At 39.9% G+C, this 27,897-nt stretch overlaps 1 protein-coding gene across 1 annotated transcript in view; it reads right to left on the bottom strand.

The window, feature by feature from the left end:
* The window catches only part of LOC124744161, a 53,720-nt gene that overhangs the window by 24,508 nt on the left and 1,315 nt on the right, over positions 1-27,897 (bottom strand). Inside the window, exon 2 of the mRNA XM_047248916.1 lies at positions 6,847-6,996. Coding sequence (XP_047104872.1) covers positions 6,847-6,996 — 150 coding nt within the window. The remainder of the gene's footprint in view (positions 1-6,846; positions 6,997-27,897) is intronic.

Genomic DNA, 27,897 nt, shown 5'->3' with positions numbered 1-27,897 from the left:
CTGGCCGGTGCGAGCTGCGACGCCGTGAGACGGGAGATCGGTGAACCTTCGTGCGTCCGTTGAAGCGTCTGGCAGCGGACGGTTCGGGAGAGCATTTGGCGGGTGCTGCGCCAGGTCTTCGCCAGAAACCGCAGTTTATTAGAAGTTAAGTGATTGCTGATGTGTTGTTTCATTTACTTGTTAAATTCTACTTGTTTTCTTGGCGAGTCTCTCGTCCCCAGCTCGCTCGTCTGTCTCTCGTCCGCATTTGTTAGGCAGTTAGTGTCTGTCTGTCAGTCTCTCGGTCTGCCGTACGTTAATTGCTGCCACTGTCATGTTTGTCGGATTCGGTGTTAACGAATTTACTGCTTGAAGTGTAACGGCCGAATTTCTGAAATATGTTTTTATCTTGCCTATCATCTTGAGAGGCGGTATATGTGTAATGTAGAGCATGTTTGGCTAACCTTGTATATTTTATGTAAGACTGCATTTCATGCGTTTTTATGTAAATGGATATTTTAGTATATAAAGTTGCCACCCTTCCACCATAAGAGATTTTTTTTTTAATCAAGTTGCACCTTCGGTGGCAAGTTAATCTTTTAATGTTAGTGTTTTGTACCATTTCCATCCCTCCTACGGGGTGCATAGTTTATGTGCTTGTGTGAGTTGTTAAAATTTTTAGGTTAAAGTAATCTGGTGTGTTGCAGATTTGCACCGGTGTAGTCTTTCAGAGGTTGTTGTGAGCGGTCGTGACTACGGCCGTGTCAAAATGGAGCGGCAAGGTTCTCAGCCCGAAAGCTCATACTGTCAAAAATTTGTTCTTTCTGCCTCTGAATAAATTGTAACTTGATATTTAGAGGGTGCTTTCTGATTATAGTTCTAAATCTGTTTCAAAAAAATAAAAGAAAGGCTTTTAGGAATAAAATTTTCATTTGTTGAAAGAAATTTGATTTGTTTTCATCAGTTACCCACTGGCAGCTACTTCCACGCTCACATAGTGTGATTAAATGTGCTAATGTTCTTTATGAATTGCTAGTAAATAAAGAAAATTCTTAAGAAAAGGTTTTGAAAGTAAATTCACGGTTCAGTGCTCCCCATAGTTATCCAGGAGACATAGTACACTATTGTGATGCATTTCATCACCTACATGCAGCATAACTAACACTCAGCTTGTAAAACTGCCGTTTCGTATTCCGAGAAGTTCATTACTTGGGCATTATTATTAGTCATTAAAAAATGAAATGATCGTGTGGCATTGTTACTCAGGAGGCCGGGGAAGTTCGGTCGCCAGGTTGCAAGTCTTATTTCAGGTGACACCACATTGGGCGACTTACGTGTCGGTGACGATGAAATGATCATGAGGACACCATAACACCCAGTCCACGAGCGGAGTAAATCTCCAACCCGGCCAGGAATCGAACCCAGGCCCGCTTGTATGGAAGGCGAGCACGTTACCACTCAGCTAATCCGGCGGACCAGCAGTCAGTATTGTGTTTGCACATACTCACGACTTGTTAAAGCCAAGAGAAACTTCCCGACACCCACCACAGAAAAGGAATTGCAGTCACTTTTAGGCCAAATTAATTTTTATATAAATTTCATTCTGAAATTCACTGAAGTCGTAAATCGCGTAACACAGTTGTTAAAGGAAGAAGTGAAAATTCAACTGCCTCCAGATTGTGAAACAGCATTTGCAAGATAAGATTTTTATTGATTCAGTTATGGGTTCTTAGTGAAACATCATACATTGTATTACCTAATAGAAGTAATGAATCAAACATTGTCTGCAGCTGCAGCACATTCCACGCTCTGAGCACCAATGTCAACCACTAATGCTAACACAGCACCCTCAGTGTCAAGCTGTCTCTGCTCTCTGACGTACTTCCGCAAGGCAATGACCAAGTCCTTCGACACTGATCGCCCATCAAGAAGCTCCCGTGTCAAGAAAGAACGTGGCAGCACTCCCTCTTCCATATAATTAGCTTCCTAACAGTTGTATTTACACCCCCCCCCCCCCCCCCGCCCCCGCCAACCCCACCCTGGAGCCAGCCGTTCGTCATAGGACAACTGGGCCAAGCTTGAGGCTGTGGTAAAGACGACGACATACCCTTGACATTGCTGCTATCACTGTCACGGGGTGTCAGACCTTCGACCGCTGCCTGAAAGCTGTAGTCTATGTTAACACTGTTGTGGATCAACTGCATCTCTTCAAACTTGATGTCTTCCCTGATGCTGAGGGATTCTTCGAGCAAGATAATCTCTGTGTTGGGTCACAGTCATGGTACTGTGGTTTAGAGAACATGATAGACTATTCATCCTGATGTCTTGGCCACTAGATGAGCATAATCTTTACTCAGTGGAATACGTCTGGGGTGGTTTCGGGCTCCATCTCCGTTTCGACAAACCACCGCTCTTAATTTACTAGAATGGCATGACACGTGCTTAGGCGACTGGTGCTACATATCTCTGGAAACCTACCAAGGACCTGTCGAAATCACGCCATGCAGTATCACTGCTGTATTGCGTTCCACACGTGGGTCAGCACACTGCTAAACAGGACTTCATGTGTGGGCTCATCGGCGTTGATCTGTTATTAAGTACATCTACATGATGGCTCAGTATGTAAACAAGCAGCCGTTGATAGACTCCCTTACTTGCATGAGCTACGATAAGCAGCTGTAGGAAAGGGAACAACTTCTTTTATGTAACTGATATAGAATCTCACAGGTATCTAAACCAGAGTAGCCTTAAACTGTTCAGTGATTTTAGTTCGGTTTTTTGATTGTGCTATCACTTATCACTTATCATCTGTTTCTAGGAGGAAACGTATTACAATTTCAACGGGTGATACTATTTTAGAACACCGAATTCGGTATTTCGTCGTTTCTATTTCATCTTCCATTTTGTTACCAGCATGGTCACTGAGCAACTGAATAGCTGATTTCCTTTAGCTTATTGACTTTATGCATGACCAAAATCTCAGGATTTTTACTCGGATCGGTTAAATTTTTCCCTGAAAGCTCTTCTTGCTCTCATTTTGGCGTCTTTCACCTTTTGTGTGACAACTAGACTTTGGCTTCGCTAAAATCTGTGATGAAACTCTTTTTCCTCTCGTAGCGATTTTCTGACTCTTTTACTGAACCATTGTGGCTGTTTTCGATCTCTTAAAACGTTGCTAGACACATATGAGTCTAAGGCACGCTGTACAATTTTGAATTTTATCATCCGCCACATATTCGTCCTCAGAGGGGAATATTTGATGTTGCCTTCTCGGATACTATACTTACGAAAAATTTAACAGAGGGTAAAAATGTTTTATGTGCGTTTAACTTAGGATGTCGTAGAAAATCAGGCGTATAGCTTAGAGTACCAAAGCAACACTAATCTTTCGAGAATGAGAGTGCCACTTTATAAGCTGAAAGAAGTAGTGGTAGCAAGCCGTTTTTCAATGAAGTTTCCTGTTGCTTCTGCTAATCATAAATATTTCCCTGCCTTCCTGAACATCCCTTGTAACATCTGTAGTCACTGATGTTATCATTACGTTATGGTCAATGGTTCCCTGCTCTATGTTAGATGCTTCGAAACGTTTTTCTGTGCTAGTAACCTGTCCTAGGATGTTATGCTCTCGATCTGGTTACCCAAATGTCTGCTTGAAGTATTTTTTTGGGAAAAACTTGCAGAACAATCACATACGAATCCCTAACTCTAGCGCCAGTTGTATTCGCATAACTCTCGTTCTATAGTTGGCAAAATGAAGTATCCTATTATTACAACAGTATATCAGGAAACTTGCTCGCAATGTTGAAAAGGGTGTTAATATTTGTTCACTTCAGCTTGTCTTATGACTTGGGTGCACACGACAGCGCGCAATGTCACCTACGACACTACGCGTCTGCAGTAACATCTCTGTGTCGGCCGCTCCTCACGGATTCTGCTAGCAGGGACAGCGATTCCTCATCCCGTAATCGTGAAGCGATCTACGACCGGGAGAGTAGCATAGCAAAAATGATGGATTTCTATTTTTATTGAGTGATGTTCTAATATGGTTTTTTTATATCTCTTCTGCGAGAGAGAAAGATTTTTTGATTGGTTTGATGAAAAATTTATAGTAAGATAATAATTAGTTGTCTTTGCTTCAACTGCGAGCGAGTTACTGCCTGCATGCCATTATAACAACACAGAACTTTCCCGAACAAACAACTTTTAAGTATTTTCGTTGTTTTTCAGTCCCTTTGAAATCTTGATTATATTGAAGAATACTTTTGTAAAGCGACTTTTCTAAATTTGCCAATAGACCTTGTAAGGGAATCAGTATTAACGTAATTTACGACGTCATCATCCATTTCCCAGTCTTCTTTACTCACTAGATAAAACTTCACAATTGCAATTTAAAATGCATATACATTAGTGGATTCATTGCGCACAAAGTTCACCTGTAGTAGTTTGTCGCCTGTAAATGGTACGAGCCTAGCTGCAGCAGTTTCCAGAGAGCAGTTGCTCGAGCGTCATTCATTGGCGCAGGTAAGCCAGAAGAGTAAAAGAAAAAATTACATTTCAGATTTCTAAGGACTTCCTTTTACGACCAGAAATCAGTTCAGCTTTTGTCAAATAGTATATCGGAGACGTAAAGTAATATGAAACAGAATGTGACGATTTTTGAAGGGAACTTGGGTAGAATGCGGTTTGCTTTATTAAGCGATTCAGTACACATTCTTGGAAATCACGCAATCAGATTAACTTCTGTTTGTATTCAATGTTTGCAATAGACTCAACTGCTCAAACAACATTTAAAACAACCCAAGCGGATCAATTGCCAATGCAAAATCAATAAATAGAAACTATCAGTAAAATTAATAATTTTTTAATAAAATTTCAAGTTTTGTTGAAGCGTTCCGTCTCTACTTCTCGGGTGGCATATAAAAACATGTTATTACCATTTAGAGCCTCTTTGATGCTTATCCTCACTCAGATTATTTCAGGTTCCGAATCTATCAAATCGTCACTAGATAATATGGAGTTCTTTACGGCAATAAATACACCGCCACTATTAGTTGGCCGTTGTGATACATATATTCCTATAAATTCTTTATTCTTTACTTTAATAACATCACAGATAAGTTTTCTTATGCTGGCGACTAATTTCGAACTAGCAAGTTCATTTTCAAACCAGTCATATTAAAGCTGCACTAATAGAGTTCGTTTGGTGACAATCAATTCACATATAGGTAATACACATACATGATACAGTTACATGGAATGCCAGGCCGATTTTACAGTGCAGATGTATTCATGAAGCGCAGCTGAAGTAGACTAAGTTGTTGAGAGTCATGTCGGAAATACGTATACACAGGGTGTTTATAAATTAATATCAGGGTTTTACGCTTTATAATATTTATTATATTAAACTTACAGCTATAAATGATATATCAAATGAAAGAGCAACTCAAACAGTTTCACAAAGAACCTTATAAATGTTCAGTGTGAGCACTATTTGTCACACGGCACACATCAAGTATATAGCCGAGTTCTTCCCGAACATCGATGTGTCTTCAGTGATCGTAACAACAGCTGCTTCAATCCGGTTTCTTAATTCAAGGAGGTCTGCTGGTAGCGGCGGCACGTACACACTATCCTTGATGAAGCTCCAAAGGAAAACATCGCATGGCGTTAGATCGGCTGAACGTGACTGACAAGCGACTACATTGTGTTATGCCCCGTATTCTGTCTTTCTCAGCACACAGTTACGTCTCCTTTAATGTGGGGTTTCGACGTTGCACCAAAATCCCAGAGGGCGGGTCCCATAGGACATGCCGCGCGGTATAGCCGCGCGGTCTGGGGCGCATTGCCACGGTTCGCGCAGCTCCGGCCGTCGGAGGTTCGAGTCCTCCCACGGGCATGGGAGTGTGTGTTTTGTCCATAGCGGAAGTTAGTTTAAGTTAGATTAAGTACTCTGTAAGCCTAGGGACCGATAGCCTCAGCAGTTTGGTCCCATAGGAACTTCTCTCCCTCACACAGGACATATCTTCATGAGAGTTTTTGCAAGCTGTTGAATCAGCTCATCTGCGTCTTACATTGTCGTAACTGGACTGGAAAAAATGATTCAAATGGCTCTGAGCACTATGGGACTTAACTTCTGAGGTCATTAGTCCCCTAGAACTTAGAACTACTTAAACCTAACTAAACTAAGGACATCACGCACATCCATGCCCGAGGCGGGATTCGAACCTGCGACCGTAGCAGTAGCGCGGTTCCAGACTGTAGCGCCTAGAACCGCTCGGCCTCTCCGGTCGGCAACTGGACTGGGACTTCCCGACATTCTTCTTCAAAGTTACTGAAAAGCGACTCGCTACTTCTATTACGCTTAGTCGATGATCTGACAGGCTCTCATTCTCGAAAAATTTTTGATGCATGGTACTCCAAGTAATAAGCTTGCTTCTGTAACAGATACCGAGTGAAACGTACATCATACCTTTGACCTCTGTAAAATTCTTGGTTAGTCTTCCATTTTACTCGCTCTGTCTAACACCTGTTGTAAAAGACAGTTCGAAACATATTTCATACAACACCACCTTACATACGAAACCCTCAATAGACAACAGTCATGATTTATCGGTCATTCGAGCAGTTCAGTAAACACTCTTATTCTCAAACTCCTTATATTGAAAAATAAAAGCGAGCGACATGGTTGTGACATGAATGTTTTAATTAGGATACACAGTATTATTACCAGATCAACTACATTACTTTTAGTATTGTACGTGCTTGTCTGGGTACTTTAAATTTTTAAAAATAGATGGTAGACAAACAGGAAACGCTATTCGAAAAGAGTAACAGCTTGAGTGAGGCTGCAGGTGCGGTTGTCCTAACCTGACAGCAGTAGTAAATGTTGTTTGAAAGTGTCTGGTACCGGCGTCGCTTCAGGTCATTGTTGTCTCCATTGCAGAACTGTAGCCTGGTGTCCTCCAGCAGCCTCAGTGTCTGCCGCAGTGTGCCGCCTTGTGCCATGAAGAGCACCGCCTACGAGCAGAGAACACGCGAGAAAGTGAGGCCACTCCTGCAACAACAACAACACCACTACCTCTGATTGTAACACACAGCAGCAGGGTTAAATAACTTTGCAAGTGGGCTTGGGAAGTGAGTGTGTATTTTTTCACCATTTTAGGCAAGAGGCCGTTTGGAAAGTGTGAACCGGTCTCTATTCTCCGCAAGATACCAAGAAGAACACGTTCGTTCTACTGCTATTCTAGTGGGTGACTACAAAGAACATCTGTTTTTGATAATACTTCCTGATGTACAAGAATAGCCGGTCAGTCCCTAAACATATTCAAATTATTCATTAGGATCAGTTAAGAAAATGGGGACGTGCATCATACTTTTTACTGTCAGTTAAACTAATCATCCCTTATGTGGGACAGGAGAACCCAGATGAAGACAAGGTCGTTCAATGCCTAGTCTTCCAACGTATCTGTAGGAAATGGCTGATTTAACTGAACTATGTGTATGTGTATAATTTTTCCCGAGGGCATGCAGCTTTACTGTATGGTTAAATGATGATGGCATCCTCTTGGGTAAAATATTCCGGAGGTAAAATAGTCCCCCATTCGGATCTCCGGGCGGGGGCTACTCAAGAGGACGTCGTTATCAGGAGAAAGAAAACTGGCATTCTACGGATCAGAGCGTGGAATGTCAGATCCCTTAATCGGGCAGGCAGGTAAGAAAATTTAAAAAGGAAAATTGATAGGTTAAAGTTAGATATAGTGGGAATTAGTGAAGTTCGGTGGCAGGAGGAGCAAGACTTTTGGTCAGGTGAATACAGGGTTATAAATACAAAATCAAATAGGGGTAATGCAGGAGTAGGTTTAATAATGAATAAAAAAAATAGGAGTGCGGGTAAGCTACTACAAACAGCATAGTGAACGCATTATTGTGGCCAAGATAGACACGAAGCCCATGCCAACTACAGTAGTACAAGTTTATATGCCAACTAGCTCCGCAGATGATGAAGAAATTGATGAAATGTATGATGAGATAAAAGAAATTATTCAGTTAGTGAAGGGTGACGAAAATTTAATAGTTATGGGAGACTGGAATTCGAGAGTAAGAAAAGGGAGAGAAGGAAACATAGTAGGTGAATATGGATTGGGGGTAAGAAATGAAAGAGGAAGCCGTCTGGTAGAAATTTGCACAGAGCATAACTTAATCATAGCTAACACTTGGTTCAAGAATCATAAAATAAGGTTGTATACATGGAAGAATCCTGGAGATACTAGAAGGTATCAGATAGATTATATAATGGTAAGACAGAGATTTGGGAACCAGGTTTTCAATTGTAAGACATTTCCAGGGGCAGATGTAGACTCCGACCACAATCTATTGGTTATGAACTGCAGATTAAAACTGGATAAACTGCAGAAAGGTGGGAATTTAAGGAGATGGGACCTGGATAAACTGACTAAACCAGAGGTTGTACAGAGTTTCAGGGACAGCATAAGAGAACAATTCACAGGAATGGGGGAAAGAAAGACAGTAGAAGAAGAATGGGTAGCTTTGAGGGATGAAGTAGTGAAGGCAGCAGAGGATCAAGAAGGTAAAAAGACGAGGGCTAATAGAAATCCTTGGGTAACAGAAGATATTTTGAATTTAATTGATGAATGGAGAAAATATAAAAATGCAGTAAATGAAGCAGGCAAAAAGGAATAAACACGTCTCAAAAATGAGATCGACAGGAAGTGCAAAATGGCTACGCAGAGATGGCTAGAGGACAAATGTAAGGATGTAGAGGCTTATCTCACTAGGGGTAGGATAGATATTGCCTACAGGAAAATTAAAGAGACCTTTGGAGAAAAGAGAACCACTTGTATGAATATCAATAGCTGAAATGGAAACCCAGTTCTAAGCAAAGAAAGGAAAGCACAAAGGAGGAAGGAGTATATAGAGGGTCTATACAAGGGCGATGTACTTGAGGACAATATTATGGAAATGGAAGAGGATGTAGATGAAGATGAAATGGGAGATACGATACTGCGTGAAAAGTTTGACAGAGCACTGAAAGACCTGAGTCGAAACAAGGCCCCCGGAATAGACAACATTCCATTAGAACTACTGACGAGTTTGGAAGAGCCAGTCCTGACAAAAGTCTACCATCTGGTGAGCAAGATATATGAGACAGGCGAAATACCCTCAGACTTCAAGAAGAATATAATAATTCCAATCCCAAAGAAAGCAGGTGTTGACAGATGTGAAAATTACCGAACAATCAGTTTAATAAGCCATGGCTGCAAAATACTGACACGAATTCTTTACAGACGAATGGAAAAAGTGGTAGAAGCCGACCTTGGGGAAGATCAGTTTGGATTCCCTAGTAATGTTAGAACACGTAAGGCAATACTGACCTCACGACTTATCTTAGAAGAAAGATTAAGGAAAGGCAAACCTACATTTCTAGCATTTGTAGACTTAGAGAAAGCTTTTGACAATGTTGACTGGAATACTCTCTTTCAAATTCTAAAGGTGGCAGGGGTAAAATACAGGGAGCGAAAGGCTATTTACAATTTGTACAGAAACCAGATGGTAGTGATAAGAGTCCAGGGGCAGTGGTTGGGAAGGGAGTGAGACAGGGTTGTAGCCTGTCCCCGATGTTATTCAATCTGTATATTGAGCAAGCAGTAAAGGAAACAAAAGAAAAATTCGGAGTAGGTATTAAAATCCATTGAGAAGAAATAAAAACTTTGAGGTTCACCGATGACATTGTAATTCTGTCAGAGACAGCAAAGGACTTGGAAGAGCAGTTGAACGGAATGGACAGTGTATTGAAAGCAGGATATAAGATGAACATCAACAAAAGCAAAACGAGGATAATGGAATGTAGTCGAATTAAGTCGGGTGATGCTGAGGGAATTAGATTAGGAAATGAGACACTGAAAGCAGTAAAAGAGTTTTGACATTTGGGGAGCAAAATAACTGACGATGGTCGAATTAGAGAGTATATAAAATGTAGACTGTCAATGGCAAGGAAAGCGTTTCTGAAGAAGAGAAACTTGTTAACATCGAGTATAGATTTAAGTGTCAGGAAGTCGTTTCTGAAAGTATTTGTATGGAGTGTAGCCATGTATGGAAGTGAAACGTGGATGATAAATAGTTTGGACAAGAAGAGAATAGAAGCCTTCGAAATGTGGTGCTACAGATGAATGCTGAAGATTAGATGGGTAAATCACATAACTAATGAGGAGGTATTGAATAGAATTTGGGAGGAGTTTGTGGCACAACTTGACAGGAAGAATGGACCGGTTGGTAGGACATGTTCTGAGGCATCAGGGTATCAGAAATTTAGCATTGGAGGGCAGCGTGGAGGGTAAAAATCGTAGAGGGAGACCAAGAGATGAATACACTAAGCAGATTCAGAAGGATGTAGGTTGCAGTAAGTACTGGGAGATGAAGAACCTTGCACAGGATAGAGTAGCATGGAGAGGTGCATCAAACCAGTCTCAGGACTGAAGACCACAACAACAACAACATGTGTATAATGAAAACGTGCAAGAGAATTGGCGGTAAGCTACACATGTAAGTTTGGCTAGCATGATCCGGCATAGCTGAACTCACGAAGGATATCCAATTAAATCACATGAATTTCATTCACAAGTTGCCGGGAGTGACATTACAGCATTATATACACGAAGCTCAGACACAAAAGAAACATAATAGGGCCTTATCGAAAAATCCGCACCTAATTCAAAGGCGTGCCTAATACCACGTGCGTCGATCGACAATAAACCTCAATAATGACTGAGAAATTACACATACAAATTGTCGGTAATAATATTAGATCAGTACCTATTCTATTTAAGTTAAGAAGAAAGCACTGTGGGGATCTATTTGACAATATGAGCTATGTGAAACACTGTCTGGTACCACGTGCATGCAACGAAGAAATGTTAATTTAATTATAAAAATCACATTCGAAAACTATGGAGAAGGCAGAAAGAACGATATTTAAGCAAATATATATAAGACAAAGAAGCAAGTGGGGGTTTATATGACACCATGATCCATACGAAACACCGACTGGTACAATGTACAAGGAATCATAAAGAGAAGATGCTCTAACTACGAAAATTACATCTGTTATTTATCCGAAAAACTGGAGAAACATTATTTAACCAATTTGTCAAAGAACAAGCATTGAAAGAACCTGTTTTAATGCACAAAACTTAACAAAGACCCATCTAGCCACACATTTTGGAAATCGCAAACAGACGTCGAAGCACTTAAAGAATTAAAAATCAGGAAACTTCGGAAATAACGTAAAGCACTCTTCAAACAAATTTAATAAGAAAAGACTGCAGAATCATCACTTACACCCTAACTGACCTCAACGTTCCAAAAGCATCGTACCCCTGCGGTCACTCTCATTGCAGCAGAAAAAATTTAACCGACTGGTCTTGCTCTGACCAGCCGCGAGGATAGAGTACCAGTTTTTTTCTTGTGACGCATCTCTCCCAAACACACATCATGCCAAAACCCAACGGAGACCGCAGAACACGTCACCCAAAGCCAGGTTCTGCAACTAAACCTGCTTGAACTCTCTGGCCAGCGATCTCCATGTCTGTTGACGGAGTCGAAGATATCGACCGTGCGTATTCCCTTTGCCAAACTGACGGCCTTAAGAAAGTTGCTAGTAGATTTCTATAGCTTCTGTTACTATTAATAGCAAGATGGTTCAAATGGCTCTGAGTACTATGGGACTTAACATCTCCGGTCATCAGTCCCCTAGAACTTAGAACTACTTGTACCTAACTAACCTAAGGACATTACACACATCCATGCCCGACGCAGGATTCGAACCTGCGACCGCAGCGGTCGCGCGGTTCCAGACTGAAGCGCCCAGAACCGCTCGGCCACGAGCGGCCGGCTTAATAGCAAGAAAGGAGCAGATAAGCGTACCACTATTGCTCATATTTTACTCTTTTAAAGTAAATGGAGGTTTACTCTATTTCTCGTCTTATGAAACGTGTTGGTCCAGTATTCGGCTACGCGTTTTATAACCCGAAATTCCTTCGAGTAGGGATGCCTCACCAACCATGAGGAGCAATCAAATTAAAGAGAAACATGTGGAAAAAAGTAACTAAGCTGTTTATTACTTCAACAGTAATCGCCATAAATTTTAATATATTTATTCCACTTTGCTACGAGATGGTCAATGCCTTCATGGAAAAACATTTGCGGTTGAGAATCTAGGCGTTCACTTCTTCGTCCGAAACAAATGTGGACTCGCCCACATGTTGCCGAGATTGATGCAAAAGTTTCACTGCGAAGCCTATCTACATCCTCCATACCTCCATACAGTCCCGATCTCTCCCCATGCGATTTCCGTATTTTTTGTGCCCTGATTACGCGGCCGTCGATTTGCCTTGGACGAGGAGATGCGTGCCTGGGTACATCCATGGTTCTGTAGGCAACCATATACAATTCTCGGTGAAGGCACTGACCGTCTTGTCTCGCAGTGGGACGTATGTATTAACACCTATGGCGATAACCTTAATAACAGTTTACTTACTGTGTCCCATATGTCTCGTTTCCATTTGACTGCCTTTAAATTATACAGGAGCATTGCCAGCCGTTTCCGTCGTCTTATTTAGATGCTGCAACAGGAAGGAGAAGTGTGGAAAAACGGGTGACCCATATAAAAACCACATTAACATTCACGCACCCACTCGTGCATGTTCTGGCGACACGGGATATAAATACAATATAGCAAAGCCACTCCAGAATACAACAGTCATGAGCAAGATACAACCAAATACATATGTAAAGCAGCGATAAGTCGTATGGGGAACACAATCACGATATTTAAAGTGGAAAATATACACAAGAACATTCACATATACTCCATACAAATCCTTCACAATGTACATATATAACAAGAACAATCAAAATGCACAATAAGATGACAGATCTACTCAAAACATCAGTGAAGGATAGAGGTCTATACTGTTGTTTACGTGCCACCGACATTTCTTAACATTTATTCAATGTACATATGTTATTAAAAGTAAAGCGTTTGCTTCCACATACCATAAAAGCAGTTTTCTGCGTGAAACAATGTGTAAATAGCAAATAACGTCCCTTATCTAAACCTGATTATGAAATTTTAGCTGTTATTGTGTCCACAACATAACGGTAGGACTGCCCTTCTAACGAGGCACAAAATACACTGCGTGAAAAATTGCTGGTACATTCTTGAAACCATCTGTTGAAGTATCAAAACCTTATCTCTGTAAAAAAAAAAAAAAAAAAAAAAAAAAAAGAGCCATCAAAACATACGTATCAGAAGAGAAAACATAAGAAACAGTGTCATGATGGAAGCGTCATTACACTTAATATCAAAACAGTGACACGGTTGCAGGTCAAAAATTTTTGCCTGTATGCAACTTTTTCATGTTAAGAAACATGAAAGCATGTATAAAAGAAGAACGTAAATCGCAAAAACAATTTTGAAAACTTTCGCAGTGCATCGCATTAGGTTGTTTTTTTGCGGTATCATGTAATAAACTTGATCGGTTGTCCATGTCCTAAGCCTGTCCACTCTCTAGGCAGTTACACTCCCACAAAAAGTATATTTACTCTTGGCTGCATTTTTAGCAAAAGTTTAATCGCACGAAATTGCTGATATAGAACCATAGATGGTAGTGTTCATTGGGGGCAGAATCACACAAAATGGACGAACTTTTGAGTCTGGGTTCGTTGTTTCAGAGCACAAATGATATTTTGCAGTCTGTAGCATGAATTGTAACAAGCTGACCATGGTCTCTGCAACTACTCTGTGGAGAACTAAGTGTCTCATCGGTCATTTGGAGGTAACGCTGTCGCAACATTTCTCATCTGTTGTTCCGGTGCATCGCACTAGTACTGCAGTAAAAGCGGTACATATTAATGGGCGTCTTACGTGACCTCATGCTGTTCACGCCGGATTGTGGAGAATGTTTGTCCACTGCTTAGACACCGTGGGTAATCCTTTTGCACCTTGCCTTAGCAACAAACTAGTTTGCTAGGGCAGTTTACATGCCTGAAGGAGCCTCCCGCCCCCTGAATGCGGAGCGTCTCTGTAATTGATACAGTCTGGGACGGAAAAAGCTTTTGCCCCTTCGGATTTTGTGGAGCCCACTGGTGAGGAATGTCCCGCTGCTCAGGGTCAGGCGACGGCCTTCTTCAGAGCGACTGTGTGGGGCCCTAATCTGGTCAGCAACCTCTCCCGACAGAAAAGGAATTCCCATTCAACCTATCACGTGGCCCTCTTCTTAAAGGCACTGCAGCCGTGCATGGCCTCTTGCGTCTGGAGGGGCAATGCTGGCACCACGAAAGAAAATCCTGTTAGGTTACGCCCCTTGCCCAGCCCACCAGTTCATGCCATGAACAGTCATCCGCAGCTTATTTGGTGCCCCATGACATCTCACTGTTGTTTGACTCATCTGCCACCGTTGTTCATGTGTCTTGGCACCTCAATGCGCAATTCCCATATATTCGTACATACACATGTATGTTCACAGGTAATGTCAAAATAACTAAAGGATTAGTACAGTATCTATTCATAATGGGAAAACACAAATCCTTACCATTTTGAATGAAGTGAGAAAAGAGTTAACACTTTGACGATCTTTAAATATTTCAACGTAACAGAGTTGATCTATTTATGTTGATGTTATTCTTTTCTTTTCTGTCCATAATTATTTGCAGCTACAACAAGTGTCAAAACTAAATAAGCATGTATGATATGTTGAGTTATAAAAATTGTCCCATTCTACAAAAAGTATAAGCGGGATAACAGAAGGGAAAGGAACAGAAACACTATGACTGTGGTTCAATTGCTAATCATACCACCGATCGATATTTTCTGTGTCGTTCCTAGCACCATATCCAACGCCAAACAAACTATTCAACATGCAGTTCTATTTTCTTTTTTTCAGCTGCTATCGCTTTTAGTGACCAATACCCTGCGTGCAACGAGAAACCTTAGTCTATCTAAGTGAAGTCCCACTACGTTTCTTCTTTCCCAGGTGGAAAACCACGACCTCATGCAATTATACATGACAACCAAAACACGTTCAAATTCCCTGGTCTCATCTCATCAAAATACCTGAAAAAGGAAATTTATAACACATCACGGCTTCATAAGGTTCATTGTCTTTCAACATAATACATCTCTGGTGATGCATCCTGTAACGTAGTCTACATCACATTTAAACAATTCCGCCCGGCCCTAAGAGTGAGAGGTCACCAGTTCCCTCCAATATTATCCTTGATCACCAGCTTACACAAGGATAAAATCTTTCAAAAATTACCATCAATCCTCCTCCATATAACTATCTCCTGAGACCTCTTAAAGAGAATTTCTTATTATTACAAAGTGATTATTGTAAAAGAAACCAGTTGGAAGCCTTATAGGTAAAATATTGTCCGTAAAGCCAAATATCACTTGACCTGACCCCAATTTAATACAAGTCATGCTCACATTATCCCTTCTCGTCTTTTAGATCTATTTACTTGCTGCATTCTCATTCCTTCCAGTGTTACAGCTCGTTATCTCCTTTTGGTTCCCTTTCTCGATCTATATAATTGATTTCCTTTCCAATTTACAAAGATGTTCCTTCTTTGTTTATCTCTCGTAGGCTCGGAGACATGTTTAATTGTTAAATTAATCACAGCTAAACATGCGATATTTTGTTTTCTTTTTATGGCCTCATAGCTGGAGGAATTTATCTTTTCTCAAACAGTACCCAATCTCCATCAGGTTGGCCTCCATGGGGTGGGTGCACGCAACGACTGTGGTTATATTGGGTTAGATAGAGCAGCAATCAGTCGTGGAATTAAGTTGCTTTAATATGACATTTACAGTCACAACGCAGATCAGATTTCGACCTGTGTCAGGTCATTATCACTGCAGTGCGGAATTGTAGCAGTTGTTCGTGCTCAAGTGAATGCTTACACCCATTCTCTCTCTTATACTAAGTAATATTTTCTTCTCCCCCCCCCCCTCTCTGCCCCCCCCCCCTCTCTCTCTCTCTCTCTCTCTCTCTCTCTCTCTCTCTCTCTCTCACACACACACACACACACACACACACACACACACACACAACACTGCAAATGTTAAATCTATGGAAAATGAAGTTCTGTTAAGGACGTCTGTACAGTGAAATTTTCTGCATGGAAGAGAAGAGTCCAATGTAGGGTGAGGAGCTATATCCTCACATTTCAGCCTTCCTGAAAACATACATACAGTATAATTGGTTGTGTTAAGTGCCTCTCACTCTCATTATGTTGCATGATAGAAACAAACTACAGAGAAATGGAAGGAAAAAAAGAAACAAAAACATACATCCTATAAAATGTATTATCAATAATGCATGCAATATGTGCAATGTTTTTACATATCACGTATTTACATTCAATGTTTTTTTACATACAACGAAATTATGATGGATCGCTAAATTTTCATTGACAAGTACACAATTTACATTTTCCTGGTATTTATGTTATTTACATTTTTGTAAGCAAGGTTTTTTTGCATTTGGTGTATTTACATTCAGCATTTAGGATGGAACACTAAATTTCCATCATAAACGTGGTATTAACCTCAAGTTACAACCTACAGTTTATATTATTTACATTTTTCAGTTGTGTGCAGTACAAGCTAATTATGACGGAACGCTAAATTTCTGTCATAAAGGTAATATTCACTTCAAGACGCAATCTACAATTCACAGCTATTTAAGTTACTTAAACTTCACATTATTTATATTTTTACAGGTTTTATATTCCTTACAATTATCGTTATCATCATTTTCATACGATATTGACCCCAAAGCATTGTATTGACCTTACAACGATGTATGAAACGTTTATCATCGTGTGCGAATAAAGCAAATTTATGTTGTCTAATAGTGGAAACAATGTGTACTGCACAATAGATTTTTCAAGATCATTTAGCAAATATTCCCAATAATCTTCAATGATATGGTCTTTTGTTGACGAACATTTCACACCTTTTGCTCTAAGCATTACACATTGTGTCTCAGTCTTCAGAGCATACAGTCTCAGCCTTATGAATCAGTAATTAGCTCCACTGACAATTCATCTATGATTAAACCAACTCTCTTTTTGTTGAAGTGTGGGGTGCTGTAAATGTTGTCATCAGGTTAAGAGGATGTGTTGCACATCCTTTTTAATAACTGCAAAAATATTTCGTGTGCTTACATGATGTGTTAAACCATCTATATTTGTATTACACATTTTCACATTTTTGGGCCAAATTTCTTCGATATATTGTCATAATGAAAATCTTCAAGCAGTGTCTTGCAAATATCTAAAACGGACATTCCTATAGCTACAGGTTTATCGAAAACAATATTAAATCTACTGAAATCAATTGCAACCAAAATTTCTTTAAATATTAGGCTATGCTGGAAACTTGGTTTTGTGATTGATGCAGCTGCTCCATGTCAGCCTTCCCAACTTATCAGTTCACATCGCTCGTTTTTCTCACATTTTGCTTAATTTTGGAGAAAACACCATTATTCATGAGTTTGAAGAAATTGTTTTCGAAATTCTTTTTTGAATTCAAACATATTTTCAGCATTAATGTCTATATACGGTTTCATTCAGTTTGATTGGCAGACTGACAATATAAAGTGAATTTTTCGTAGAATAAGATTATTTTTAAGACATTGTTTAAATTTCTATAGTGAATCATATAATTTTTCTGACCATATAATGCGGAAATGAGTTTCTTTGGAACACCTGGCATATTGATCCTAGAAGGTGGCACAATTTTTCTGGGTCCACAAGACCTACTTCTAAAATATAGCCTATCTCTGAATCATGAGGTATGCTCATTACATCAAAATGTTCGACGTGTGTAGACGCAATATCAGAGTATGGTAGGTACACTCTGTACCGACTGTTAACAGTGAGGAATATAACAAACAATTCATCCTTATTTTCATCGTACTCAGCCATGTATTTATTGTTTGAAACAGCATGGCTGTGGAAACAATGAACAACACTACCTCTGATGGCGCACTCAGCAGACTGTAATTACTCAATGTCAGTAACAAGCTGCAAAATTTCTTTAGTGGTTTTCAATAATGTCTTCCATGCCAAGCCAAGTGAGCTTACATAATACAGAGGATCTTGTTCATATGTTCTAAGGCAGAGTACGTGGAAGGTTTCAGACACACCGGTCAGAAGCAAGATATCGATTTTAAAATGTAAGTCAGAGTAATCTACCGAGGTATTGCATTTACTAGGCTCCACACTTCTTGATAATCCTTTTCTTTAACTGTTGTTTCACCTGTCGGTATGCTTTTGAACTCCTCAATTGGTGGAAACTGTTCTTCAATCAAAAGGGGAAAATGCCTTTCTTATTGATTAAATAAAACTGTTCACTATCAGTAAAATAACCGCTTGTTATTTTTAACTCCTTGGACATTAACTTTAAGATGATTTTTTTTCAGATAGTGTGCCAGAAAGTTGAAATTTATGTCATTATGATAACCCACCATAACAGATTTAGTAAATGTTTCGTATTTTTTCATATTCTCCGCTATCACAGGAACATGGCCAGGATTTATTTTAGCTGTTTCTTCCACTCGTTCTCAGATATTCATGATTATAAAATGTGAGTCACAATGTGTTCGACTGTGAAACACAGCAGGCACTCTAAAGTTACGCTATAATTTAAATTACAGATTTCGTGCTCGGCTCCATGAAATCTGCCTGTAGGATGACAATGACCCCTGTGCTTCACATTTATTTTTGAGTAGAATTCATTGCAGATTTCTTCTATGTGAAACGCTTCTTCCTCTTCGGCGCCAGTAATCATCTGCTTGTTCCGCAACAAGCAACTTTTTATACGCTCGGCATTCTGCTACAGCTGTTTAATAAACCGTTCCATGCACCTTGGTACAGCTTAAACTCTGAATATTCGACACTACAACTGTAGTGCACATAGAAAGCTATACTACACACTTTATGTGCAGACTCTCGTCACTGATAGGTGCAGCAAGCATTCAATATCTGCACCAATGACAAATGGTAGAGATAATTCCTTGTTACGCAACTCGATTTTTATGAACTGTTTCTCACTGTGAGGCATGATATTTTTGACTGCTTTGAACTGTGAATAATCAACTAAATATGCAGCTAACTTCTCTTTAGAATGGAAGTAGCATAAACATCATTTACATACCACAATGGGACTACTATGGACAGTGATTCTACTCCGTGTGAGCTTCGTAAGATATTAACGTAGCAGAAATGGTAAATTTCTGTGTTTGCGACAGGCAGCATTAAGAGATTCACATGCTTCTCATGTTTATAATTTTTCGACAAGTGCAATGGAACAACTTCAAACTTTTTTTTTTTTTCGTCTTCCTCCTCCGTCCCTCCTATAACCATCCACTCTTGCTCAGAGTACGCCGTAGACATTAACAGATCAATTTAGATATGAAACTTCCTGGCAGATTAAAACTGTGTGCCGGACCGAGACTCGAACTCGGGACCTTTGCCTTTCGCGGGCAAGTGCTCTACCATCTGAGCTACCGAAGCACGACTCACGCCCGGTCCTCACAGCTTTACTTCTGCCAGTATCTCGTCTCCTACCTTCCAAACTTTACAGAAGCTCTCATGCGAACCTTGCAGAACTAGCACTCCTGAAAGAAAGGATACTGCGGAGACATGGCTTAGCCACAGCCTGGGGGATGCTTCCAGAATGAGATTTTCACTCTGCAGCGGAGTGTGCGCTGATATGAAACTTCCTGGCAGATTAAAACTGTTTTTGGAAGGTAGGAGACGAGATACTGGCAGAAGTAAAGCTGTGAGGACCGGCCGTGAGTCGTGCTTCGGTAGCTCAGATGGTAGAGCACTTGCCCGCGAAAGGCAAAGGTCCCGAGTTCGAGTCCTGGTCGGGCACACAGTTTTAATCTGCCAGGAAGTTTCATATCAGCGCACACTCCGCTGCAGAGTGAAAATCTCATTCTGGAGATCAATTTACACATTTTTCTCAAATACACCCACATGATTCAGTTCAGTAGGAAATGAAATACCTGCAAAGTTTAATACATCTAAATAATGAAGATATTTAGAGCTGTAGCTCACACTTATTTGCTGGCTACACACCTCACCACTTGGAGCAATAATCCTCGTCCTTTGAATAGACTTTTACAACTTCCTTCTCTGCAAGAACTTTTGGCAGTGTTCTGTGCGTACCTGCGAAAAATGCTCTATTTATATTTACGTTAACGCAAATTTTCATAATTTGTAAAGATTCCAGTTTTTTGAAAAGGTCGCAAGTCACTCTGTGACACGGACTAAATACCATTCACTAATGTCATCAGAGGGTGATATCTCACGTCCATGGTGTGCATATGCATTTCCCTAATCGCACTTAGCTAGGTCAATGGGAACTTACACAGAAATTAGACGTTTGTCTTAACTGACTGATTCAGCTTCAGCACTTTTTTGGTGAAAACCGGAAGATATCTAGCAAGAAATTGTTAGGGATTTTTGATTTCATCATGACTGTCTATGCACCAGTACATATTCGAATTTTAAAGCTGAATCCTCACAAATACCTTCTAGTTTATTATCACTGATTTTAACATGCTTCGTAGATGGCTCTTTATAACTATATATAGTATTACTTCACTTAGACTCAAGCCCATGACAACAGCAACGATAATCTCCACAAAGTTCAGCCTAGCAAGATGTTCTTCTTCTCCTTCTGCTGATTTCCCGTTGCAGCTGCTGCTTGTTCAAATGGTTCAAATGGCTCTGAGCACTATGGGACTTAACATCTGAGGTCATCAGTCACCTAGAACTTAGAACCATTTAAACCTAACTAACCTAAGGACATCACACACATCCATGCCCGAGGCAGGATTCGAACCTGCGACCGTAGCGGTCGCGCTGCTTGTTCTTCTTGTAGATTTTTTTTCATCTCTTCGATTACGAGGAGGTGAAGGAGGGTACTAGACCGAGGATCCTGTAACGCTGAATGAAAATGCATAGCTGAGCTGCATTCACAGATATGATACGTGTATAAAAATGACAGACTGCACAAGCAGAAATAAAAAGAAGATGCACATTTTTTCTTAGCGAATTTTCGATTCTGTTCTCTCACTTCAACTGCTCGTGATGTTGATAGCTGCGATGATAGGCCATCAAGGCCTTTCTTAAATTGAACTTCTTTTTCTTATACTTCAGTCTTTTCGGTGGGGAAGCAGATTCTTTATCTCGCATGCTGAATCAGGGCTTGTGAAAGTACATTACCGAAAACACCAGTTTCCCACCAACCAGGCATGTCTCCCAGTACGAAACAAATAAACCTAAGCATGCTGAGACTAGTTTTCCGCGACAGGTTGCGACAGGAAGAACAAGAAAACTAAGATTTGTTCCCTACAGTTTCGCTTATCGCACTCAGTTTCCAACTCCAGCCTCGAGTCTCTAGAAGCTGGAGAGCTGTTCGGCGTTAAAATGAAAAAAAAGTGGTGAAATGGTTCAAAATATGAATATTTGTTTTTATTGTCGAATGAAATCCTAGAGAATTCCAGAAGGCAAGGTTACTCAAAATTCGGATTCTATAACAAAAACAAAGTCTGGTGAGGACTCCACTCCTATAAATGACTTGTGACTCAGAATCTGTGCATGGACACTCTTTAAAAATAATCGTGGCAAACCATACCAAAAGATCAATATTTACTTACAACCGACATGAAGCCCGATACCGACAAGTAATTCCACAGACAAAGACTTCATCAAAATGATGTACCACATGTGTTGCATCAAGAATGAAAGATATACTTCTAGAGTGTTCGGAAAGACAAGTAATGTTGGTTACCCCGTTGTTCACAATGGGGACTGCAGCGGTCATCTGTATTTAAGCAGTATAGTGAGAACTATCTGTTGTTTGGACCTTGGGTGAGTAAGAGTATTCGGAGACATAGTACAGATCACAAATAATGTCCTCATGGCACTAATTACACAGCATCAAGGTAAGCCCTACTTTGCATTACATACCTGTTGTTGAATGAAATCAATTTTGGGGGAATGGCATGCCCTAATAATATCAGTTTTCTTTATGTCGTTTCAGATGGTCAGCAAATATTTAAGGAAAACAAAGCGAACTAAAAGGCCTGCGAAGATTTCACAAAGGTGAAACCAGCTGGAGAGTCATCGATTAAAAATGCAGCTGAAACTTTAACATGCCTCTCAGCGCACTGTAAGACAGATTGAAGGGTGGAATGAACCGGACCCGAAGGTAAATCTTACCTGTATACATAGCTGTCAAATAAAACCATGAGGTGATCATTTTGTGAACTAATCTTATCCATTTTTTATGTTTACTTGAATAGAAAATGGATGCAGAAGAGTGGAAATGAATCGGAGCGGAGCTTAGAAGGAAATGTGCACACTGTGTTAAAACACCTGAAGCTACAATGTGTTTGAAGATGTGATTGCCCACAAAATACAATTCACTGTCAGTTTGATTTCATTATGGTAGATACAGCTGTTAAAACGTGACCAACTGTGCAATAATTCACATGACAGTGAAATAATGAGAACGTTGTTCTTCTTGCTGGATCGTTTTGAGATGCTTTGATTTTAATACTGACTTTACAAAATAATAAAGTAATTTTTGGAATTCGGAAATGCTTCCTGTAGTTACCGCAGGGGATTTTGCGCAACGAACAGCTGACATTTGGTTATGGGAACAGATGGTGAAGGGTCGTATTCACTTCCGTAGAAGAATTGAAAAATCGGTCGAGTAATTGAACCAGTTCTGCATATACAGTTTGCAGCTAACAACCAAGCATGTGCCCAAACGAGGCTGCGAGATAGGCAAAACCACGCCGAGTGTTGGGGACGCTTATATTACTGTCAATCGCGACATACTTGCTGCTACCTTGAATTATTATGTGCGTTTTAATATATGAAAAATTATTCTTTCTATAAAAATTTTAAAGCAAAGTTGCGGCACAGAGAAGCGACGTCCAGTTTATCTGTTTCCCACTAAGGGATTCAATTCACATATCCACAAGTGGTTCAATTTGCGGATTACCTCTCTCTCTCTTAGGGAGCTCATGTACCTAGGGGAAAAGCTCAGAATAAGATAGGAAACCTGATGAGTAATGCCTTTCTCCTGATAAGTAATGCTTTACTAATCACAGTTTTTCTTAGGAATCACATTTTTGCGTGCTGAGTCAGCATCGTGGTATGCTATAACAGTGTAAAGACTCCCTAAGATGATGCTCAACCGAGACACTGTGACCTTCACAGTTGCCGTCTTCACAAAAATGTAAGTACAACATTTACTAATACCAAAAACCGGTACATAAATTTTGTTTATCAGTTACTTGTAGACTCTAAGAATTCTGCTCTTTTATTACGCAAATAAATGTATGTGCTGAAAAACTTACATTTATGTGATGCTCAATTGTAATAATGGTTCATGTACACAAGTTTCATGGTGGTTCCTCAGATAGTCAATACAGTGAGCTACTGACGATGCCTCGTCATCTGACCTGGAGAATAGGCTTTAAAGTTCAGTTCGTAAAAGAAGATTCAGTCGTTTATTTAAACAAATTCAGAAGACACAATAGCGAAATGCAAAGCTGTTTGCGCTCACTTAGGTGTACTCAACACAACTTTTTGGGACACAGTTCACCGTGCGCCAGACATCCCCAGGTGTCTTGTTCGATGGGTGGACGGTTTGTACATGATGCTATTGAATGTAGACAGTGCACTAGTTATCTTTCTGACTTAAGAAGTAGGAGGGTTTTAAGTATATACATTTTACATGAATTAGTGGTTTAAGAATCCCACTCTGATATTACAAATAGATCGTCTCTTTTCTAGAAATGGCTGAGGAAGACGTGGAGCAGCAGAAGAGAGTATGTGCTAGTGAGTAGGCATTATGGTATTCAAGTGTAAGAAGCAGGCATATTATCGAAAAGAGAGAGAGGAAGACATGCTCTGCGCCAATCTTATGGTATAAAATTGCCAAGATATATATATATATATATATATATATATATATATATATATATATATATATATATATAGTTCATGTGATTGATTTCTGGTAGCGCTTCTTGGCAATGTTTAACTAGGTCCATATTCTTACTACACCACTTCATTATGGGATCGATAACCCCATATGGTAAACTATTAGAAAGTCAACGTCATGCGTTAAAACTCTTAAGTTTCTCTCCATTTATTACACTTGTTTTGTTGATTGAATATTTAAATGAAACGTTTTATACATTAATCGTCTGAAAACGTAATGGCCCACTGGAAGTGTGTTCACAAGATTCATCATCACAGCTGAAAAAGACTGAATATCTGTGACATTATAAGAATGAATGATTTATAAAATGAATGGAAACACATTTATTGATAAACTTTTATTTCTCTCTGTTCTTATTTTTCGCATTACCACAATTTTTCACCCTGCAATATTATTTAAATATTAACTGTTTACTTTGCAATAAACTCTGCATTTATCACATTCAATCCAGTTGGGCAGCTAGTTTTTATGTCTATAGGACTGCACACAAATGCAAGTGACACAATCATCTGCTAATTCATATACCCCATGTTACAGTAAAATTGTGGCAGACTGCCCTCATACTCACTACTAAACACTGACGTTTTTCCATGACGTTTAATGAACCTAATCGTTCTAAATATTGTGAAACAAATTATTCTGAAAGGTGCCATAACGTTGCAGCAGGAAAACTATGGAATTTAGTTGCTCTAATGACAAGGAGGTGTTTCTGCAGACGCTTACAACTTGTTTCAGTGGATTACATATAAAACTGTTTGTAAACAACTCTTCGAAATTTATAAAGAAAGTTTATTAAAGGCGCCATAATTGGTTTCTCCAAACAACTAAGACCATGTCTCATAAATATAAGACATTTCATGAAATTTTCATTGATTGCCGCAAATGTTTTGGAGTTGTGCACTTGTTTGCCATCCTTTCTTTAAGTTCAGACTTATCCTTCACACTGAAAACTATATAATAAGAAACTTCACAAGACACTAGCTATCTCAGTCATCTTATAGCTTATGTAGCTATAAAACGAGACTCACATTAGTTCAACCATTTTTCAGAGTCATCCAAATACCCACTTTCGATTACATTACAAAGTCATCTTCCGAAATACAAAATATGGAGATCATCATAAATAGTAACAAAAATTCTTACAAACCGCCCAAATCACAGTACAATTATAACAAATTGCCTCATGTTACAGTGAAACGGTAAAAAATTAGCTGTCTTCTGCCCAATGCATCACATTTTTCTGGTGTATATCTACACATAAATAATGTACCTCGACACCATTTTTACATATTATTTTAATTATTACACCGTAGGTATGTAAATACATTAGAATTTCTCAGAAATAATACATATCTTTTTACTTTCAAATTGCGGTTACGTAATTTTTACTGTACATCTAGCACCATTTACAAACCTCACTTTAATAATTCACTGTGATTGGTTGGAAAGTGGGTGCTAGACGTCACATGGTCAAGGTCAAGGTTAAAAGCCAAGGGTGATTGGCCCTACCCCTGAATGCAGGCAACCAAACGGTCAAATGTCATTTTGAATCCAGAGCATACATAGCATTCTTACTTACTGGTTCAATAAAGTTTAAATTTTTGTATAATTCTCTTAGATGACGAAGTATTCTGTAAAACATTTGGGGATGACGTCCAGCGTACTACGGGGTATTACAGCATTTGTGGGAGATTGGATTAACTATGCAGTCACTCAAGATTAATTTGGCGCAGTGGGAAATATCTTTCTGAATGGGTTGTGCAGATGGGGCAGTCTCACACACCGGCTATCGCTAACTTTCCTCCAGTGAAAGGCTGTTATGGGACTGCTAAATTTACTGGCGTGGATTTTTTTATTGTACGTTGATCTAAACTTCGCACAGATGGCAGTACTGTTTAATGGGTGGTGGAAGACAGGCTGCATGTTCCAATGGCCTGAGTTACAAGAGCTGACTTTTGAAAATACTGAGTATGCGTTATGTAATACACCAGCAATGCCTGTTCCAGATTTTGCCAAACCGTTTATTTATCAGACTAGTGCATCATTCTCACGGGTTACTGCAGTATTGTTGTAAATGCATCAGGTTAAGAGGAGTCTGATTGCATATGCATCTCGGTACTTGTCACCTCTTGAAAGGAAATGTTCCATTTCTGAATTAGAAGTCTTAGCGCTTTCATTCGTCCTAGATAAATTCATTTTTTAGAACATAATCTAGTTACTTTGGAATGAATACAGTGTAATTTTATAAATTACTTATAAAACAGTCTAGAAATTGGTCGCAAAATCCACAAGAAGTTTCTTTGGTGATCCAAGAGATAGAGCGATGCATCTTTAGAAACACCGAATTTCCTATAGCCTTGGCTTTCTGCATACCTTCCTTGTATTGTCAACAGGAACCTGGAAGTCTCCAGTGTTATTGCTTGTTCTGACATTTGCACATGTTTGCTCGGAACATTCTTTATTGACTTGTAGAAAAATTCTCCTGTCGAAGCACAAAAAAGGCGAATATGTTCTGCTTTAAAAGAGTCTGACAGAAAAGTGGGGAACCGGCTGTCTTAGTCCTCATTCCCTTTCCTCAACAAAAGTTTTGGCGTTCGAACATAGTCGCGCTCTTTTAACGCAGAACATTATGAATATTTTTACCCAGTCTCTTCTTGTAGTTAAAACTTCATACTCAGCAACTCGCTGTCACTGCCACTGTTCATATATGTTTTTCTCCCACTGCTTCCTTAATCTCCCATTGATTTACGGCATACCGCGTAGCCACTGTGTCCTCTCTAACTCACGATGTCTCCTTCTCTTTCCCACTACCGCTGTCTCCACCATACTTGGGCAGTTCAAATATTCTGGGGGACCCAAGCTATTTTTCCCTGTTGCCACGCGTTTCAAAGTTCGGTCCAAAATGCGCTCTCCCCTTTACAGATGTATTTGCCAGTCTGTTATGGTTCATACCCCTAGTCCGCTAGTCTCAACTCACCTGTATTTTTCATTTCCAATGTCTCCTCTCTCTTTTACTTCTACCGAGCGAGGTGGAGCAGTGGATAGCACACTGGACTCGCATTTCGATGGCTCAAAACCGCGTCCAGCCAGCCAAAATTAGGTTTTCCATGGTTTTCCTAAATCGCTCCAGGCAATTGCTGGGATGGCTTCTTTCAAAGGGTACGTCCGATTTTCTTCCCCATTCTTGCCACAATCCTAGCTTGTGCTCCGTCTCTAATGACGTTAAACGCTAGCTTGCTTCCTCCTTCCTATTGCTCCCACTGGTTGTACCTGCAACCATTGTTCTTTCTCTTCTTCTGCGACTGTCATTGACCACCAGTATCGCAGCCCTCTTTGGATCCGACTGCTACGGCCTTCATCGGTCTCTCTTGCTCTCTCGCTGCCACTTTCTTTCTTCCGCCATCAGTTTCTCTTCTCCCACTGGCACTGTTTCCCATCTCTTCCAACGTCAATCTGCTACTCTCTTTCAGACAAAAATTTGAGAATATATTTCACATGCCAAAAATTTTGGAGAGGCAGGCGGAATGAGAAAGAGGCAATTGGTTCCCCACTTTTCTGTCAGTGTCTTTTAAAACAGATCATATTCGCCTTTTCTGCGCTCCGACAGGAGCATTTCTCCACTGCTTCTCTTCTTTTTCCCGCTACATCAGCGTGTGCTGTTTACATAAAACGAATCCTATAGGTCAGTAGGGTTTTGACAGTGTATTTATATACATCGACACAATTACATACTTTGACACATATCAACAACAAACAAGTACACATAATGTAAGGTTAATACAAAATCGTTCACGTTACAT

Source organism: Schistocerca piceifrons, chromosome 1 (genome assembly GCF_021461385.2).
Source record: "Schistocerca piceifrons isolate TAMUIC-IGC-003096 chromosome 1, iqSchPice1.1, whole genome shotgun sequence".
In the NCBI taxonomy this organism is placed as follows: Eukaryota; Metazoa; Arthropoda; class Insecta; order Orthoptera; family Acrididae; genus Schistocerca; species Schistocerca piceifrons.
The sequence above is the reverse complement of the archived record's forward strand: the minus strand, read 5'-3'. Positions and strand labels throughout refer to the sequence as shown.